We start from the raw sequence: 14,319 nt of genomic DNA, 5'->3' as shown, positions 1-14,319 counted from the left end.
TTTCCCAACTCTTACCTAATTCCAGCAGGTTGGTACTGTGACCACTGGCCTGGGGTGCCTTTTCCATTGCCTGACCACCACCTGGTGAATAACCTTATCCTAATGCCCAACTTGACCCTTCCTGACACAGCTCCACGCTGTTATTTCAACTTCTGTCACTGTCACCCGAGAGTAGAAATCAGCACCTTCATCTCCACTCCTCTTGTGAGGACATTATAGGCCATCATGAAACCTCTCCTGTCTCATCTTCTCTAGGCTAAACAAACAATGTGATCTCCCTTCCACCCCCGATCCTTCATCATCTTTGTTTCCCTCCTTTGGATACTCTCCAATCTTTCCATGTCCATCTTATATTGTAATGTAATCTTATATTGTAATGTAATGTGCACACAGTGGTTAAGATGAGGCTGCATCAGAGCAAAGCAGGACAATCCTTTCTCTCAGCCCACTAGTATTGCCTTGACTAATGTGTAACATGGTACAATTGGCCCTTTCGGTTGCCAGGACATACTGTTGATGCAGACTCAACTTACAATCAACCAGATCCCATTCCATTTGGCTGTTCTCAAGCTTCTCTTTCCCATCTATACATGTATTTAGGGTTGCCCCATCCAAGATGCAGAATCTGGTACTTGCTTTTGTTAAATTACACGTGGTTGATGATTGCCCAACTCTCTTCTCAATAGCTCTTAGCAATGGCTTTCTACCTCCATGGGATTCAACAGCTCCTCCTAATTTTATAATGTCTGCAAACATAATTAGTATGCATCTAGTTCATTTATAAGAAAATAGAAAAGAATGGGACCCAAAATGGAAAACTGTGGTACCTCATTAGTGACTTACAGCCAGCCTGATGTAACCACATTTACAGTAACCCTTTAAGCAAAGGGCTGACAATAGCAGGACTAGGGGAAATGGTTTTAAGTTAAAAGAGGGAAGATTTAGGTTGGATTTTAGGGGGAAGTTCTTCACTAGGAGAGTGGTTAGGTCCTGGAACAGGCTGCCCAGGGAGGTTGTGGATGCCCTGTCCTTGGAGGTGTTCAAGACCAGGTTGGACAGGGCCCTGGGCAACCTGATCTAGTATAGGCGTATGTTTGGTGGCCCTGCTAGGCAGGGGGGTTGGAACTACATGATCCTTGAGGTCCCTTCCAACCCGGGTCATTCTGTGATTCTGCGATTCTGTGAAGCCTGATCCATCAATTATTCACCTGTCATATTATGTATTTTTCTAGCTGTATGCTGGATGTTTTGTCTAAAAGGATCCTGTGAAAAGGGTATCAAAAGTTTTGCTGAAATCTTTAATGGTTGCATCAACTGGCTTCTCTTGTTTAGCTAGGTGGATAAGCTTGTTATAAAAGAAAATTTTTGTTTGTGAAAAAGGATTTTTTCCTCATGTGTTGGCTGTTACCAGTGACTGAGTTGTCATTCAAATATTTTTCATTAATAAATAGCTTAGTATTCTAAAAGGAGAATATAATTATCTTATAATGCCCTAGACCAGGTTTGCATTACCTTGTTAACATGTTATAATTAGTAAGATATGAGAAGATAGAATGCCTCACTCTGAAATCCATGAATTACACCTGGGAGCATAACATGAATTTCCACTAATGACATTGTTTTCTGATATTATCAGTCTAAAGCATACATACAGTATTTCCCCTCCCTGGTATTGAAATTAATGCCTTCTATTTTCTGACATATTTTTAGGTGTTCATTTACAATTTGTGAATTTCTCAACGGAGACCATACATGATTACTTAGAAGTCAGAAGTGGATCTACAGAAACTAGTACTGTTATTGGGAGACTAAGTGGCCCTCAGCTGCCAGCATCTCTGTTCAGCACAACTCATGAAACTAGCTTATATTTTCACAGTGATTACTCACAGAACAAGCAAGGTTTTCATATTGTGTATCAAGGTAAGAGTTTGATATTCATATGTAAAAACGGGGTGGCTGTTGAAGACTGCTTCTTGATTTGCCAGGCATGAGAGTTAAACATTAAATAAAAGTGACAATGAAAAAGAAAATAATAATTGTGTATTCTCTTTAAAAAGTAAGTTAATGTGCACGCAAACAGATTATTGGCATATTAATTTACATTACAAGGATTTATAAAATAAGCATCTCTGATGTTAGATCTTTATAATTTTATGGAGACCTCAATTTTGTACCTTGGCTTGAGAAGAAAAATTTCTAAATGTTTTATTTCTCTTGATAGCTTTGGACAGAGTAATGTTAACCCAAAAACCTCCTAATCCATTTAATTTCCTAGCTGGTAGTTTCACTGGAAGCTTCTTTGTTGCTCCCAAACGGACAATTCTGAACCAGTGAACAGATCATAGTTCTATTTATATAATTCTTCATTCATTTAAAAGGAACTGTATCACCACTATTCACAGAAAAAGGCCAAGTGCATAGTTTCAACCATTTTGTTTTCATGATGTGAATACCATAAAAAGATGATTTTATGAGATTTTATTTATGGCATTTTGTTACAACCCTTTCAAGAGAAATAAGTCTAAATTGATTTGAAGTCATGTTACATTCTGGAAGAGAGACATTGCAAAAACTGCTGGCTTTTAAAGCAAAAATAAATTTTGAACTAAACTGCTTGGTAAGATTTTATTCACTTCTATATGAAATATTATATAATTTGTAGTCAAAAGAGAACTTCAAAATCTACCCACAGTAGCCGTAAAAGATTACTGCTATTAATACTGACAGCAGTCATTTTACACATGCTTCTATTTGTCAGCAAGTAATTCCAATAAAATTCCTCTCAGTGATTTTTATCATGCAAGAGAAAATTGTTTCTATCAAACAGTTACAATTGGAAGCATTCTGCTTTGCAAATTTTGCATTGCTTGTACATTTCTAGTTCTATAATAAGAAGTCAGTGACTTGGAAAAGATCACCAAGATCATAGAAGCAGAGAATCAGAAAATCATTAATGTTGGAGTAGACCTCCATCCTTATTTAGTTAACTGCCCACCTATCACTAAAATTGCCTACTAATCATGTTTCTTAGTGCCATATCTAAATGTTTATTGAATATATCCAGGGATGGTGACTCAAGCAACTTCCCTTGGCAGCCTGTTCCAGTGCCTGACCACTCTTTCAGAGAATTTTTTTCCTAATATCCAACCTGAACCTGCCCTGGTGCAAACTGAGATCATTACCTCTCATTCTATCACTAGTTATGCAGGAGTAGAGGTTGACCCCTACCTTACCACAACCTCTTTTTGTGTGGTTGTAGAGGACAAAAAGGTCTCTTCCAAGCTTTGTCTTCTCCAGATGAAACAATCCCTTTAGCTGTTCCTCATAAGACCTGTCATCAAGATTGCTCACTACAAAATCTTTGATAATTCATAATAGAACCTTTAAATTCTTCTGAGAAAAATGAGTAAAATTACAGACAGGTTTATCTTTCCTCTTCATGTTTCCTGCGAAAGTATAAGCAGAATCATTTGTATCAGACATGATCCATCTAACCTGTTATGGTATCATCAACTGGAAAAAAGATATATATTACTTAGTAGCATGGAAACATAGCTAGTTTCAGTGATCCATTGCATTTGTACTCTCCCAGCATCCACACATATTTTTAGGTTGCTAATTGTGTTACTCGAGAATTTGACAACTTATCTGTATTCAGACTTATTCTTACCTTCTTGTTTTTTTTTTTTTTTTTAGAACTTTGTTCATATCCTCTCCATAATTCTTTTACAGAACTCTGCTTTCTCTTTATCAAGAAATCATGTTTAGCCATATGCCCTGTGAAGCTATTACTTGTTATAGGAAATTTTTATTATTGCACTCCCATCCTACCATATAAGTCAGACTCACTGACCTCATAATTGCAAAGTTTCCTTCTGAAGTACTTATAGATGTCATTTGCAGTGGGAAACCATGATCTGATAGGACAGATCTTGATAGGACATAAACCTTGGGTCAGTGGCATTTCTGTTTTAACTCTACTTGCTTCTGGTCCTCTACCTTATCTATTTAGTGTAATACTTTTGTACTTACTTCAGACTGATCTAGTGTCTTTGACCTTCATCATAGAGGCACTGTATCTTGTCTGGAAATCTCTACACTATCTTCAGCTATAAAGACAAAAGAATTATACTGAGTTTCTCTCAGTATGGCATCCATATATCCCGAAAAGTCCTTGTTGCATCCTATTTAAATTTTGCCTGCTAAAATTTTACAATTTTTTGAAAACACAGCCTACTTAGTCACATCTGCTTTTCTGAAACACTACACAGTTGCTTTTTAAATTATTATTATTATTATTATTATTATTTTATTTATTTCGAATTGTAGAATATTTTTTGCTTCTTGTAAAGTGGTAAGAATTCACAAACTGCTAATTATTAGTTATCTACACTACCTCATTTTAGTACATTCGCTTTCAAGGAAAAATATATATATATATTTCTCTGCTTGGCTTATTTGACAATCAAACTGCATATGACTTCTGTTATGAACTGTCCTTCTGATGAATAAGGATTGAGTACCAAGTTTGTTGAAAACTAAGTTACCTAAATTTTTTCTTAAGGAATTTCAAATTTCTTGTTCTAAGAAAAAAGAATTCCCTACATTAAAAGTTGTGTTTCTACAGGTCCTCTCAGTGATTTATTGATCCAGTTTATTCAAATATATTTGGGTATTCTGTTACTGCTAGTTTCTCAAATTGTACTTAAAATTTCCTGCTCACAGTAGTTTTCCTGGTAAGAATGTTGTAGAAGAAGCTCAGCATTACATTTATGATAGAGAGTTTGAATTTCAACCTATGAGTTTTCTGCTGTTCTTTTTTATTATTATTATAATTATTTATTTTTATTTTTACTACCCCCCCCCCCCCCCCCCCCCCTTCCCTTTTCCCCCCCCCCCCCCCCCCCCCACACCCGATAATATTTTTTCTGTATTAGAAACCTAAAAGTGATTGGCAATAATGCCATTCTCCCACCTGGAAGCTTTCCTTTCTCAGCTTTAGGAATGCTGCTGCTCTATGCCCTCACATCTTGAGTTTTAGACTTCTGTATTGGTGTGCATACTTCTTAGTTTGGCTCTCCATCTGTACCTTAATTCTGGACAAATTAGTAAATATTCAATGCTGAGTACCTGATTTTCCTTTGTTGTTTATTGCAATTCTTCTATTTATCTTTCTCCCGCTCTTTTTTAGAGATGTATTGACTTTTGTCCTCATCCCTCCCATGGTAACACATCAATTTTCTGTACCTGTTAGTTTTTTCCCTCCTTCTAATTTCAAGACTCTTTTACAGCTTCTTAATTTTAATTCTCAGGAGCTTGAAACTTTTTTGATTGAGGAGTACTTGGAAGCAATTTGTAGCCAGTGTCCTGTGGTTTTAGGGATATAAGAGCATTAATTCTGTACTTACGAAAATTAAAAAGGTAAAATTAAGAGGCTAGTTTCACTTTTACCTTCTCAGATACTCTGTTCCAAATAATTGTAAAGTAGCTTGTTATTTTGTTTATTTGCTTTACGCTTTCAATCTTGGAAATGTAAATACATTTTATGCTTATTTCCAACAATTTTGAGTCTCACTATGAATGAAATTAAGGCATGTAAAATGTCTCTGGTTGCGTTCTTTTCTTTTGTTTTTATTCTCATCAAAAGTGTACTTTTTTGTTTGTTTGTTTGTATTTTGTTTTTATTTTGGAAAACCTAAAATGAATTAAAAAATAGTTATTTTCTCTATTATTGTTATCTATTTCAGCATATCAACTACAAAGCTGTCCTGATCCTCGACCATTTCGTAATGGTTTTGTTATCGGGACTGATTTTACTGTGGGACAAACTATTTCATTTGAGTGTTTTCCTGGCTACACATTAATTGGAAATTCTGCTCTGACTTGTCTTCATGGTGTTAGCCGTAATTGGAATCATCCTCTGCCCAGATGTGAAGGTGTGTTGTGAGTGCCCTAAGTACCCTTCAATACTTGTAGCTCCTCCTAAGAAATGTTGAATGAAATTCTTTTAGCTTTTCAACTAATTGAGACCCATATTTTATATTGTAATGTTTGCAGAGGAATTATCTAACTCAGTATGTGAATTCTTTTTGCAGAGAAGCTGAAATGTTTCCTAGAAGTATGTAACCACTGAAAGCTTATCGAATAAGTTTATTTTTAGAAGGTTAGGCTTAGGGTCTGGAATAAGGAGATCTATGCAGCTTGTATATGTAAGTGGTGCTACAGAGTGTCAATGGTAAAAAGCTCTACAGTAAATTAAGTGAAAAAAAGAGTCAAATATTGAGTTTCTCAACTCTGGCAACTTATATTGTTTCATAAGTTGGGAAAAAATATGCTAAAGATAGTATAAAGCACAGTTTTCTTTTAATCAGTGATTTTGGAAAACCTTTCTGTTTATTTATTATTATTATTATTATTATTATCATTATTATTATTATTATTATTATTATTATTATTATTTTGTGAATGGGATTTTTAAATTACATTTAAAATTATCTTGTTTAATTTTTAAATTACCTTTTTGCACGGATATCCTTCCATTAGATAAGCAAATTCAAGGAACTGTGACTTGCACATAACTTAAGTTTTAAGGTGGCAGAGTGAATGTCTATGATAATGTATACAATATTTTTTATCCCTAACTATAGGAACCTGTATCAATGCAATGAGTTAAAGAATGTCAGTTATCCAGTGTCATTAGACTCTGAAGCAGAGAAGGATAGATGTTGAGTTAGCACAGAAATTTAAGGAGTATCTGTGTACCACAAATTTATTTTTCAAAGAGCTAGCATTTCTTCCATGTGAAATAGTTACTTTCTGAAGTCTATGGGTTTGTCATATTTGTGCCAACATCTAGGCAGAAGTTAGGTTCCTGAAAAATCATAGACGTGAGGATATTTCACATTCAGGACTGTCATTCTGAAATTCTACAAATAATGATAATTACAATAGCAATAATAATAATAATGTATTGCAATGCATTATCATTATTTTTACTGTTATCTGCATTTCTTCATTGTATTCTGAATCATCTACCTAAATTTGTGTATTTAAATTAGAAGCTTCATCACTCAAAGATCCTTTATGAGGCAGTGAGCCATAGGCATTTCTGGGACATGTGGCAGCTAAATTAAGACCTATCTGACACTGAATTCAGAGGGAGAAACTTTATCATATAAAAGAGAGATGACACTTCACAGCCTGTCTTTTGAAAGTCTAAGTTAGTTAATCACAAATGAATTTCAAACTTCATTTTCTGGATCCTAGGGGAATAGTAATGGTTCAAATCTTAACAGTTAAACAGCTGAGCTTTCCATTATTAGTTGGTTCTTGTATTTTGTGTGACTCAGAATCCAGACAAATCATATACTGAAATGGATTTCTTTGAATTACCTTGCCTGAATCTGCATTCTAAGCTACCTTAAAGTGTATTGCTGTTCAGGATATCACCTCTGATGAACTTCCTGGGCAGTAGCTAGAACTTCATTGTTTCTACTTAATATAATAAGAAGCAGTTCAATGACCAACTGATAGCTGATAATGAGGCTCTAAATTGTGTTGCATGGATCCAGACTGCAAACATTATTTAAATCTTCAAGAAATTTCTAAAGTTACTTGTCATTTGTTTTCTTTGGTTAAAATATTTATTGCAGTATTTTTAATAAAATTTTTGATGTTTTAACATGCTACATGTATATATTTATTTCATAACTTATGGAAGAAAAAGATAATTAGGAATCTCTTAGTTGTACATCTTTTGGTTTCAGATAAAGTTCTCATGTTGAAAAGCATGAAACTGAAATTTATATATCTATACATCACTAATAGCAGAGATGTGCAATATCTTTAAAATTTGTGTTTGCTTTAGAATCTTTTTTTCTAAGTTTTCATATGCTATGGTGTATGCTGAAGCAGACTATCTGAATCAACTGTGACTAAGCATCTTTCCAGTTTGAATAGTTTTGCATCCTTATTCCCCTAAAATTCATGTAGACTGTGCTCAGCACCAGCTAATCCTCTTTGACCCTTCTTAACTTGTCTTTCTCACTTTCATCGCTGTTCCCTCTCTTTTTCCAAGAAATCTCATTGCTGACAGTCATCAGTCCATGTCCTCACTCCCCTAAGACCTGGCTGCAAAATCAATTTTGTCAGCATTACTCAAAAAACCTTGAGAAGCTAAGAGCTGAATGAGATTAGTATATCAGGTGAGGTGTGAAACTGAAAGTCTTTTTACCCAACAGTTCAGAATCAAAGTTGATATCTATAAGCCATTACACGTGCTTTAACTGATTACAAATAATGCACTAATAATCTATATAAGTATATTGTTGTTATATGTCACAATTTTCTTAGAAAGGAAAGCCACAGGACTGGTCAGAAACTGTCCTGTATGTTGTGCTAAAAGAGTAATTATCCAATTCAGCTCTGCAGGTCTGGTCATAGCAAGGACTCAGAAGGGACTTAGTACTCAGTACTGGTGAGGTCACACCTCAAGTACTGTGTTCAGGTTTGTGCCCCTCACTATGAGAAAGACATCAAGGCCCTGGAACATGTCCAGAGACACATAGCTCTTCCTTCACCTGATAATTTTGATTGGCTACATTCTTATAATAATAAATAAAAATAGTTTTATTTGTGCGGGGAATAACTTAACCCAGTGTCTCACTTTAATTCTGGATCCAACTGTATTTACGAATTTAGAATTGTTTATCTTTTTGATTTGACTAAAAATATTAAAAATAGATCTGTAATTCTATGCAAAGAGCTCAGTTAAATCTGCTTGATGTACACTGCAATGGTGTTACAGTGGTTACAATATACCAAATGTATTTATAAATTTATGTGACCTGAAAAGAAAGCAAAATTTGTCTAACATTTTTGAAAACAAATATATTTTCTATAGCTCTCTGTGGAGGAAATATAACTGCAATGAATGGCACCATATATTCTCCAGGATACCCTGATGAGTATCCGAACTTTCAAGACTGCTTCTGGCTTGTAAGAGTACCACCTGGGAATGGAATCTACATCAATTTCACAGTTCTCCAGACAGAGCCAATATATGATTTCATAACTGTCTGGTAAGGAAACACTTCTGGCTTTTGTTTAATTTCCATGTGACACTAAACAACAAAGTATGAATTAAAATTACTATATCTATGATTTTGTAATTTCTTCCTTGACGCTAGTGTTCTGTCTGAGTGATTTGCTCTAACCCATATTTCCAGTGTACAGTTCTTTCTAGATATTAGTGGGCATGGAGTTGCATAGCCTTTCTTGTTACAAATTCAGAAACTGTGGATTGTCAATAATAGTTTGCCTCATCTATTTTTTGGTCAAGAATAGCATATAGAAGTACAGTGTAGCCAGATTTTGAAAGAGAAGTTATCCTTAAAAAAATGTGAAAATGAGCAGATGCTACTGTGTGTATTAGGCCATTTTAGAGTAACATTTTCTCCATGTCTATTATGTTGTCTTCTTTCAAACTATTCAAGAGAAGATACAAGGCAAGGATCTATTTGGTTATGACAAACAAAAACTTAGCTAGCTATAGCTGTAGATAACCTTTGTTCTCTATATACTGAATCTTTGTATTCTCCATATTTGATTTATATTCTCTATATATTTTCTATATTCTGAATCCATGTTTATAATATTTTTTTTTTTTCAGATATTGAGGCCCACATTTTCCTTGGTTGCAAAACTGGTAAATACAGGAGGCTTTAATCTTAGTGTAACAACTCCTGTAGTAATCATGAAACTATACCAGTGAGTCCCTTAGATATTTCAACAGCAGTTAAGACCTTTGGAAGCTTACCTAAACAGTAATTCACAAGCTGAAAAAGTAGCTTTTCAGTCAGAACAGGTGACAGGTAATTTGGAGTATTTGTTATTGATTTAGTGTTTTTGTTGCACATACATGATTTGGTTTCATATAAATTCCTGTAGACCTCAGGTTTTCATTCATAATTTCTTATATATTAATCAGCTATCTTCATTGTTGTGATCATTTTTGTAGGAGTTAGTTATTTTTCATCTTGAGTACTACAAACTGCCCTGTTCTGCACCCCAAATATTTGCTTGCTTTACTTTAAATTCTAACAAAAATTTCATTTGAATAAATACAGACTGTTGTTCTGATAAATGTCATGTAATTTTGAAGAATTCTAACTTTTCCCTACTTGAAGGATGAACTTCAGAATCTGTCCTGAATTTAGTTACATCTCGGTGTGTACATCCAGACATGCAGGCATCCTTTCTCAGTTCCATCCACACAAGTTAGAACACTGCTGTCCAGCTCTCCTTCCACTTTTTCCCTCCTTTCTACGAAGAGATTTTAAGTGCTTTCAGTAATATTCCTGTGTATATTATAAACGTTTTTCTTAGAATAAATTTGTGTGTATTCCATGATAAATGAAAACCTCAGTTTTTCCTCAATTTGTCTCCTTTATATGTGTATTTATATTGAGACTGTGTATTGAATATTAACCAAATATGTGATTTATGAAGCTACATAAGCATTATTCTGAACATTCTACAATAAAATATTTTAAGCAAATTCAACAATATTATGTGCTTACAGAACCAATCCAAAATTTTAATTGCAGTATTTCTAGTGGGGAAAAAAAAAAATACAATTTATCCATCATTCAAATAATTCTTCAGATCAGACTATATGTGAATCTATTAGTCTTCATTATTAGTAACATCACTATATTACATTTGTAATACACAAGGCTGCTCCAAAAGTAATGCCTCCTATTTTATTATATTGCACCACAAAGTTAGAAGCAAATATTGGACAGGTAGTAGTAGAGGGGCAGTCTCGACCTTCATTGACCCTTACTGAATGCTTATGGGTACCAAACAGTTGATATGAGAACAGTGAGGCTGTGGGTGGTGCATTTCAGCAGCACCAACAACAGTTGGTCACCTCCAGTAGTGCAGACTTCTATGAAAGTGGCATGCAGGTTCTTCTTCATCTCTAGCAAAAAAAGCACAGCTAATGGTGGTGACTGTTGAAAAATAATGTTTTGTAACTGAGAATTTGCTCTTTCAGATAGTATTTTTTGTAACTGTTGTAGTCTTCATGAAAATAAATAGAAGATGTAAGTGAATAAGGATTTGAGATATTAAATAGTAAACATCATGTCATACTTAGTTTTGGCTTATGTATTTTTATGGATGTTTAATTGAGCAGTCGTTATAACTTAAACATGTAGGGGAAAAATGGGTAGGCTAAAAAATTCTGAAATTTCATAATTCCAAAAACTAATGTCCTTGAGACAAAAGATACAAATGAAATATGTGTTTGTAAATGCCTGGGTGCATATTCAAGTGGAATGTTTTGTGCAGTTGAGTATAATCACTTTCCTATTTTTTCACTTTTTTAAAATTAATTAATTTATTTTTTAAGAGAAGCCAATATATTGATTGTCTTTTTAAAAATTAAATTGCATTCATTGGTTAACTTTCCTAGCAGAATGACCAAATTCAAAAGATTGCAGCAAGTAAGTAGTATTTGTTTTACTTCTTTCCTAATATCACTATTTGAAAACACAGGTATGGGAACATGAGCATTGACAGGATGATGAAGTGCAGTCACAAATCAAAATAATTTTAATATTGCTGTTATTTTTATTAAAAACAAACAAACAAACAAACAAAAGCAACAAACATCACTGAGGTGGTTGAGTGGAGGATCATGCTTTTCAATAAATTTTGATGGCTTTCCCAACTACTACCCATTTTACTCCAGTTCACATATGGAATATCAAAAGGTTTTCAGTATTTATTTCATCTGGTTTCAGATCACTCATGCCTTTTAGAGTAATCTACTACTTTATAAATTGTATGGAAATTAAATTATTTGGACAAACAAGTCTTCTTCTATCTGTTGTTCTAAGGGATGGACCAGACCAAACATCTCCTCAAATTGGGCAGTTCAGTGGCAATACTGCACTAGAATCAGTCTACAGTACTTCCAATCAGATTCTGATCAAGTTTCACAGTGACTTTACTACTAGTGGCTTTTTTGTACTTAGTTATCATGGTAAGTATGACAATTTTTTATTTTTTTTTTATTTTTTTTTTAGTTTTTTTTTTTTTTTTTTTGTGGAGGATAGATTCAGTAAAGCTCAGCAGGGGTTTCCTAATTTTGATTCCATATCTAAGTGACTAAGTTACATATTGCAGTTTGAAAAGGACAAACTGAAACTTTGACTTTGTCAAGATATAAATTGATATATACTAATTAATTGATACATATTACTATATATTGATAAAATCCCTTGTATGTTATATATATGGGAAAACATACAGAGGCTCATATCTGTACATAAATTGTCTAGAAAATCAATCTCTTATCACTTTTTTCTTTCTGTTGTTATGTAAATTTTCATTCCACAAGTGTGAACCCTGAAGTGCAATAAAGATGCAAATTGATTTTTCTTGAAGAAACTTAGAACACTTTTTGGATTAATGTTTTCAGAATAAATAAACCTCTCTGTATCCTCAAGTCTGTGATTGTATCAGCTCCTTACAATTTGCAGCAATAAAAGTTAGTTGGAAAGTGGAATCAGAATTTTTCAAACAGATAATTTAGGATGCAAAACTACGTGTGAGAGATAATTGAGATAAATAATATTTGAATTTTTACTGAATATACTGGGGATTTTATTTTATATTTTTACGAATCAAATAGGACAGCTGTTCCAAGTTTGTCTGGTGTGTTTTCTTTAAATAAATTTAAAGTAGTATGCTAGGTTGATCTGGCTTGATAATATAGGTAATAGCATAATTTAAAGTGATACTTCAATTTACAAGTTTTAAAACAAAACAGGTACTCTCTATTTGCAGGTGAGATAAATTGTCTCTGCTCCACAGATATTAATTTTAACTTTCTGGGAAATTTCCTATCCAAAATGTTTCTAATCATCATTTGCACTAGATCTGGAAATAATATTTTGGATTCTAAAACTTGTCTTCTTCACAGATGTCGTCAAGAGATGGGAGATTCAGCAGTATTATCAGTAGTACTGTGGATGACCTTAGTAAAAAAAAAAAATTGAACAACACAAAAAAATTTGGTTTATAGGTGTGATTGCTTACAGAGAAAATCTGCAACTGTTTGTAAATTTGAGGTTATTCATGAGGAGAACTTTACCCTTAAACATAAATAATTAAGAATGCAAATCCAACTACAAATTTTTAGTTAATTCTGAAATGTATGTTTTCTTTCTTTTGAGTCTGTTGAAGGCTACAAAGAAAATGAGTAGATGTTTATTTTTTCTTGTTAATGTATTAGATGACTTATATATGCATGGTTTTAATTGCGTAAGTGTGGGAATATCAACCGTATGTGTATTGCTCTTTATAGCCTATCAGCTTCGAGTCTGCCAGCCTCCAACAAACATACCAAATGCTGAAATTCTAACTGAAGATGATGAGTTCGAAATAGGTAATGTGAAAGAAAATAAAAGCAATTTTCGTTTGAAAACAAAAGAAAGCAACAAAAAATGGTGCTACGAACAGATCTGTACTATAGAATGCCTTAAATATATTTGAGAATTGAAAGTTTAGGAAGTCATTCCTCTTACTTATGCTTCCTGAATGCTATCTGTTTCAGAAATCACATCTGAGTATTGCAGTAACAACCTTCCAAATAACTTGGTTTCATAATTAATGTTATTAATTATTGCTATTTATTAGAATTTTAATTGATTTTTTACTTTAATAACGTACAAGCAAATGAAAAAAACAACAAAAACCAATGATTTTTAGACATCTGTACCAGAACCAAGGTTCTACAAGTGAAGGGTAACTCCAAATTTGTAAAAGCTAGGAATGAAATGCTGGCTTTTGAGACAAGTTGATAATATTAAATATTATTATTAGAATTATCAATTGCACAATTAGTTGTCAGATGTCTCACCAGCTATTTTTGCTCAAATTTCCTCTCCACCCAACCCATGTTTTTCCTCCTATGTACTAATATTTGAGTTATTAAATTGATAACAAACAAACAAAAACTCTATAAACTGGACCAAAAATAACTTCGAGGATACAAAGTTTTTATTTTTTTAATTTTTTTTTTTATGATTTCATAAAGCTACACGAATCATTTCTTAATCAAGAAAAGACAATTTTTTACTCCCACCATCAACTAAGATTCAATTCCTATTTACTTTTTTCCTTGTGGTTGTATGAATTACTGTCTTGATACAATGATTACCCAGTAAATTGTATTGCCTAAAGCTTTGTGGACACAAGGTTCACCTGACATGAGTTGCACACAGGCTAGCATTGTTGCACAGCAAG

General features: G+C 33.5%; 1 protein-coding gene across 6 annotated transcripts in view; it reads left to right on the top strand.

Moving 5' to 3' along the window:
- The window catches only part of CSMD3 (CUB and Sushi multiple domains 3), a 467,721-nt gene that overhangs the window by 376,157 nt on the left and 77,245 nt on the right, over positions 1 to 14,319 (top strand). For all 6 annotated transcript variants that reach the window (XM_032442883.1, XM_032442886.1, XM_015856173.2 and 3 more), the window contains 5 exons: positions 1,711 to 1,920; positions 5,748 to 5,936; positions 8,903 to 9,080; positions 11,907 to 12,052; positions 13,379 to 13,459. In XM_032442883.1, coding sequence (XP_032298774.1) covers positions 1,711 to 1,920; positions 5,748 to 5,936; positions 8,903 to 9,080; positions 11,907 to 12,052; positions 13,379 to 13,459 — 804 coding nt within the window. The remainder of the gene's footprint in view (positions 1 to 1,710; positions 1,921 to 5,747; positions 5,937 to 8,902; positions 9,081 to 11,906; positions 12,053 to 13,378; positions 13,460 to 14,319) is intronic.

Source organism: Coturnix japonica, chromosome 2 (genome assembly GCF_001577835.2).
Source record: "Coturnix japonica isolate 7356 chromosome 2, Coturnix japonica 2.1, whole genome shotgun sequence".
Lineage (NCBI taxonomy): Eukaryota > Metazoa > Chordata > Aves > Galliformes > Phasianidae > Coturnix > Coturnix japonica.
Note: the sequence above shows the minus strand (reverse complement) of the source record. Positions and strands in the feature narration are given on the sequence as shown.